Here is a 6790-nt window from a genome sequence, read left to right as displayed (position 1 = left end):
TTTATCAATAAAAATTGGCTAATGAGGTGGAATCAGCATTAATTTCTCTGTCTCACTGCTTAGCCATGCTTAGAGTCTAGATATCATGTAGATATGTTATGCTTAGCTGAATTAATTCAAACAAGTTTCCACTTCTTTTGATGGGAAAAGTAGGAGATTACATTCCTGGTTAAGGAATTCCCCCCTACAATAACTGTAGACAATACTTTTTTATATATAAGGCCTCCCAAACTGTGCTGTTTGGTACCCTTCATGGTAGGCAAGCCATTTCAGCATGAAAGAGGAGTGGCATGGGTTAAGAGTGAGGCCAGCTCCACTATTATTACTATTTAAGGGTTCTAGAAGCTACCACCACTTCCATTTACCCAACAAAAAAGCTTATAAGCTCTTGCATTGGTATAGCTGAGGTGTTCGCTAAAGAAATGGCTTATTTGGTTCCAGCAGGCTGTCTTATTTTGATCAAGGCAGCTCTCCCGATAAATGGTTAAGAACATACACATTACTTCTAACAAATGGCCAATTTACTTCTGATATTGGTAATTATTTGTCTTTCTGACAAATAATTCTTTCCGTCTTTCTTTTTGATGTGACAAACTTGAAGTGCCTGAGTATTAGCATATGGAGAACTGATTGTATAATCAAATAGTCTTCAAAGATTCTGCGGAATAACTTGGGGGCCTGAAGAGAGTTAATGTTCGTGGTCAGAACTGATAATAATACTTAGCATTTGTGGAGTGCTTTGAAGATATAAAGCACTATATGAACACACCCTAACACCATGACTGCAAAGCAGGTATTTTCTCGGCAATACAAATGGAGAAACAGTTGCAGAATTAAGTCCGATTGATTAATTTGCAAGACGGTCAAGTATGTGGTTGACTTTAAATATGGCAGTTCAGTGGCTGCTCCACTGCTTCTTGATCCCAGGATTTCCAAATGGAAATGGTGTCAAAACCAAGAGCAAAGTCTGCAAATTCTCAGCTGTCAGTCTGTTAAGAAATTCCCTTTTGGAAGAATTGGATGCAGATAGAAAAAGATAACTTGGTCCCATTCTTGTGGAAGTTAATGGAAATGTCTGTGAATTGGGTTAACATCAGGTGTAAGATGCCAACCACCAAGCAGTTCATTTATTTGCCTTAAGGTAAGAACTTAGTCCAGAGCCCTGGTGAAGTAAATCCATTGATGAATGATTTTGTTCATCCAACTATACAACTGAGTTTGAGCATTCAGCTGAAAATATCTGAAGCGTACATCTTACTTCAATTCGAGTCCTGTCTGCTGGATCCTGATGTAATGTGGCCAATGCAGAGACAATCCTGCGTGTTGTAGGAAACAGGGGTTTTTTTCTGGTTTTATGGTCCTGTGAACATTTTGCCTAGGCAAAAGTATGAAATACAGCAACAAGTAAGCGTTGGTAAATCTTACTTTGAGAAATATTTGGTTTAGATTGCGGCCATATAGCCTCTGCAGTGGGGCTAATGTTAAGCTAGTAGGCTAAAGAAGGGCTTTGGGGGTTTCAGGGAAGTTGTGTGATAAGTATGTTTTGCTGTTTTGTTTAATTTAAATTAATTTTCACAGTCTTTTCAATCTCTTTGAAAACTAGAAAAACATGCTCGGTGCAAAGGTAATTTTTGTCTAAGTTTTCCTCCTAAATACGTATGTTCATATAACTGGAGAAGTGGTTTTAAGAAACTGTTTTAAGCCTCTGGGCTGCTGTGGCTAACAGCCACTAGATGTCAGGTTCTGATCAGTGCTTCAAGGGGCTGCTGGGGATCCCTGTCATGGTTGGAGATGGTCATGATGCCAATTACCAGTGCCTGAAAATGTTACTGAAATGTTCCATCTTTCCCCAGAATGCAGAGCTCACCTTTCTCTGAGGTATGTTGCAGAAAACCTCCTGACCCACCCTACTGCCTGTACCGAAGCGTGGCTGCAACTTGCAAGGAAGGAGGATGGTCCAGGGAGGATGGACACCGACCTTGGGTTTCAGAGCTTGGGCACGACTTCTTGTGTGACACTAACTAATCACTTGCTGAGAAACAGCTCTCCAAAGGTACCGCTTCTGCCTCTCAATGGCAATGAGCGTTGTTGAGAATCAGGGCGTCCAGGCTTTAGCCTCTGAACTCATCTCCTATCTTCTTTCTATCATCTCCTATCCACAAGGACAAGAGGGAGTCTCAATTTGCTAAAGAACTGGCTCCTTAGGCACTATTGTGAAATATCCCAGTAAGTGTCCTTGGATGCAAAACCTATGCCTTCATTCAGGTAGTGCGGTAGAAGTTGCTCGTTTTGCCGGCACGCTTGTCAGATTGGCAAATTTTATTTTTTTTTTTTGCAAACAAGTCTTTTTGGTGATCTTGGTGTCCCAAATGACAGGCGATTTCTGCAGTGCCTCTGCGGAAACGCAGGTGATGCAGCAGCTGGGCCTTGGCCTCTGCTTGTGTGAACGTGTCGAATAAAAGAGTAGAGTAAGTGCACTAAAATCGGATGGGGCTGGGGGGGGAGACGCCGGTTTTGCTGAATTTTAGGTTTACACACACACACACAGACCCGTTCTCCTTGGTAAGAACACGCAGTGCGGCCTAGGCAGGAGAATGAATGGTAACAAACCTCCCCTCCGGGCAGCCGACAGCGGGGAGCCCCCCTGTACCCCGGAGCCGGGGGCAGAGGCGGCGGGGGGCCGCTCCCCTCCCTTGGTTCCCGCGCTCCCCGCCGCGCCTCTTCGCTCTCTTGGGGCGCGGGGAAGGGCGGAGGGGGGCGGCGTGCGCCTCGAAGAGATCCGCCGATCGGGGCGGACAACGCTGCCGGTTCCGGGGGCCCGGCCGGCGGCTGCCCGCGCAAGCCGGGGGCACTGCACCACCCCCTTCCTCCTCCTCCTCCTCCTCCTCCTCCCCCCGGAAAGGCGGCCAGGCCCGCGCTCCCCGCCTAAGCGGGAGGCGCTGGCCGCACGCCGCCCACCGCCGCCGGAACAAAAGGGGCGGCTGCATGGTGGCGGCGGAGCGCCGTGCCGCGCCCGCCTCGCTCCGCGCCCCGCTCCGCCGCCCCGCGCCCCGCTCCGCGCCGCGCCACCATGTCGGGCAGCGGCGGCGGCAGCAGCAGCAGCAGCGCGGTGAAGAAGAGGAGCCCGGCGGGCTCGGCCTCCTCGCTGGCGCAGGAGGAGGAGAAGCAGGCGATGGAGAAGATGCTGGAGGCGGCGGGCGGTGGGGCGCAGGAGAACGGCTGCGCCCGCTCGCCCTCGCCCTGCGCCTCCGCCGAGGGAGAGGGGGTGACCCTGCAGCGCTCCATCACGCTGCTCAACGGCGTGGCCATCATCGTGGGCACCATCATCGGCTCCGGCATCTTCGTCACCCCCACCGGCGTGCTGCGGGAGGCCGGCTCGCCGGGGCTGTCGCTGGTGGTGTGGGCCGTCTGCGGGGCCTTCTCCATCGTGGGTGCCCTCTGCTACGCTGAGCTGGGCACCACCATCACCAAGTCCGGCGGGGACTACGCCTACATGCTGGAGGTGTACGGCTCCCTGCCCGCCTTCCTCAAGCTCTGGATAGAGCTGCTCATCATCCGGCCCTCCTCGCAGTACATCGTGGCTCTGGTCTTCGCCACCTACCTGCTCAAGCCCATCTTCCCCACCTGCCCGGTGCCCGAGGAGGCTGCCAAGCTGGTGGCCTGTCTCTGTGTCCGTAAGTACCCGCAGACCCGCTCTGGGTGCCTGCTGTCCTGCCGCCCCACGTGGCTCCGCGCTCACCATCGCCTTCCCCAGAAAGTCAGCCCAAACTGCCTTGAGGCCGTCGCTTTGTAGGAGATGCACCATCTCTCCTCTGCTAAACTGGCTCCATACTGGGTTTTTTTTTTGGGGGGGGGGGGAGCTGTTTTGGACAGCGTGAGTAAGAAAAGTGGCCCCATCCCAAAGAAATTGAGCAAAACATTCCCAAACTGCCACTTAGGGGCTAGCGAGCCTCTTCCGATTTCCAGCAGTGCGGCCAGCAGCACGCGATCAATGCAACGTGCATTTTGCCTGGCTGCTGGAATGGGATTTCTTGGGTCCTCCTACAGGAGTGTGTTCGGGTAAAATCCCCTTGCAGCCCTGGGGTGCTGGGCTGGGCCGTTCTGTGCAGCCATTGGGATAACGTGGAGCTGGGAAATGACCCGTCATGAGCAACTGGTGCTGAAGTGGCCTGTGCTGCAGTGCCTGGCTGTTTTCAGCACCAGTTTTGAGGTGAGATGTTTCTCGCCTGTATGTGCACTGATACTGCGCCCGAAAACCCTTTGGCTTTTTTTGCTAGCAAACATTATCTCTCGTGAGACCTTGCCTTGCGGAGAAGTTCGGTCACGCTGTGATGAATTTAGGGCCACTGATGTCTGCCGTGGCACACAAAGCTCTCGCCTGCTGCAGTTTTTATCGTCTCTCTGGTATTTTGAGGTCTGCAGTTTTGCCGGTGAAGCCCCATTTTCCATTCCTCCAGTGACTGCAGTCACCCCATCCAAATTCCTTATTTAAATACAGGACCATTTTCTGCCTTTCTCTCCTCATTTCTTATTCAGTCTGTGTTCCGCTCCACTGGTAGTTCTTGTGCCATTGTGAAGGTGTATAGTGGGAGAGGGTATCATTTTTGTGGGGGCTTTATAAAGCATTTATTTGCTGTACAGAGTGACAGGTGATCTTTTTATTTTTTCATTTTGAGGTTGTGAAGAGGAGTCTGGTTGGTTGTGCTATCCAAAGGGAGATTGTGTTAGATTCCTTCACCCTCTGAGGATCGCAGGCATTCAAAAGTTGCAGCACATGGTCGTTATGGGAAGATATATTGCCTATAAATGTCTTCATACGCAAACTGACCGAATCTTTGGTAGATACATTGTATGGCTAGCTAGTAGATATAATAAGATAAATAAGAGGCAGGGCAGCAAATTGTACTTTCTTTGGGCAAGACTGAAACTCACTCATTCCCCAGATAAATTTTTAGGAACATAAGGGCAAGTAGACAGGTAAGTGGACTTTCCATCCAAGTTTTTAACAAAGTGGAGTGCATGTGTTAAGGAAATATAGTCACCCAACTAAGAAAGCTGTAGCAGGGTTAGGAAATAGTTCTGCTGATGGGTTTCTTGCATCAAGCGGGGCCTTGTGAAAAATCTGGTTTTAGAGCTTTCCTGCCAGTCTGCAATACAGTTTCTCTTCTTTCAGAGAAAAGGGGCAGGCATGCATGTGGTGGTCACATTATTTGCTGAGAAGCTAACAGTTGATTAGATGGCCTTTCTTACTGGTTTATGTCCAAATTCTTGCTGTCCAAGGACATATTGTAGTTGACAAAACCTTTGAGAACGTGTTTCTAATAATAAGTAACTTTTCATCTGCGGGAACTTTCCCAAAATAGGTGGGGTGAGGTGTCTCTGTTCCCATTTTACTGATCAGAAAGCAAATACGGGGGTAAAGCAGAGTTGCCCATGGCGAGATCTGTTCAGTGACAGGGTGGATTGCAGCATGAAATTGCTTGATGCCAGGTCTCATTCCCACTTACGCTTCTCCGATATGTAATATAAGTGTCTCCAACTTTCTTTTGCTGGCAATTAGCAGTTTTCCTGAAGAATTTGTTCTTGGACCTTTATCTTGAAATGCCAAGGAAAGAGTTGCTGGTTCTACAAATTTGCATCATTTCCATGTATTTCTTCTTTAAACTTTACTCACCCCCGCACCGCTGGCTATTATTTTATTTATGCTTTGGGTTACATTTTTGTTTGTCTCCTTTGCTACAGAAGGTTAGTTCATTGTGCATTGCCTTCAGCAAGTTAGTTTTCTGTAACTTTGATTTTTGGAGTTAGCTTTCCTACTGTCTAGTGCCAAAACCGCATCACGAACTAGGAACAATAAATGAAGTAAATCTGGTCCAAGGGCTTAGCGAGTCACACAAATCTTCGATGGACTAACAAGCGGCTTTGTTACATGGTTGTTTCAAACGTACCCCTACCCAGTGAGATATTTTTTTTCCAAGAGCCTTAGGGTAGGAAAAATGGCCTATTTGTGCATATGCTCTAGAGCATAGGTTAATGAGTTATCTCAAAGAGGGGAAGAACGGTTTAGGAAGCAGTAGGGGAATGTGGGGCCCTGGGCTGGAATACAGTTGACTTATTATGTAGCCAAAACCCAGCCGTCTAGAACAGTACCAGCTGTATTCTTTGCAAAGTTTGTATCTCAACATAAAATGCAATTGACTGCATGGTTTCTAGTAAGAGAAGAAATAACAAAAGTTATTTGTTTCCACTTTGAGCGTTACTGGTGTTGAACAGTTGAATAAATAAATGTGTTGTTCGGTACTTGCCACCATGAAGTACAGAAACTGAATTTCCAGGCATTAAGATAATCTAAATAAATCACAGTCTTGAAAGAAAGAAAAAATAGTTGGAATAGGGAATTTTGTTCTCCTTAAGGTGCTGAGGAAAACAAGGTGGGTGGTAAGTAGAATTTAACTACAAATAGGTATTTTCTGCTATCAAGATTGTAATCTACAGACGGTTGGTATGCAGGAGTACTTCTTCCATCAGACAACACGAATGCTTCTTATGGTTGCCAAATAAACGTGTGGGAATTCACTACAGGGAAGTCTTCCTGTAGCAAGATGGGTCAAGCTGTTCATCATTAGCGTGGCTTATTTGATGTTCACCATGAAACAACCAGTGCTCCCTAGGTGTAAGAATTTGCAGGTAATTTGGCTTAACGCTTTTCAGGCTGCGGGTTACTTAGCTAACTCATAAACTGCATGTTATTTGATCTGTAAGATTGGATGGCTGATACTTTTAGGACTGA

At 47.8% G+C, this 6790-nt stretch overlaps 1 protein-coding gene across 1 annotated transcript in view; it reads left to right on the top strand.

Moving 5' to 3' along the window:
• Nucleotides 1-2960: 2960 nt before the first annotated feature.
• The window catches only part of SLC7A5 (solute carrier family 7 member 5), a 36785-nt gene continuing 32955 nt past the window's right edge, over nucleotides 2961-6790 (top strand). Inside the window, exon 1 of the mRNA XM_075510987.1 lies at nucleotides 2961-3674. Coding sequence (XP_075367102.1) covers nucleotides 3071-3674 — 604 coding nt within the window. The 5' untranslated portion in view covers nucleotides 2961-3070. The remainder of the gene's footprint in view (nucleotides 3675-6790) is intronic.

Source organism: Mycteria americana, chromosome 8 (assembly GCF_035582795.1).
Source record: "Mycteria americana isolate JAX WOST 10 ecotype Jacksonville Zoo and Gardens chromosome 8, USCA_MyAme_1.0, whole genome shotgun sequence".
Classification (NCBI taxonomy): Eukaryota; Metazoa; Chordata; class Aves; order Ciconiiformes; family Ciconiidae; genus Mycteria; species Mycteria americana.
This window is presented reverse-complemented; position numbering and strand designations above follow the sequence as displayed.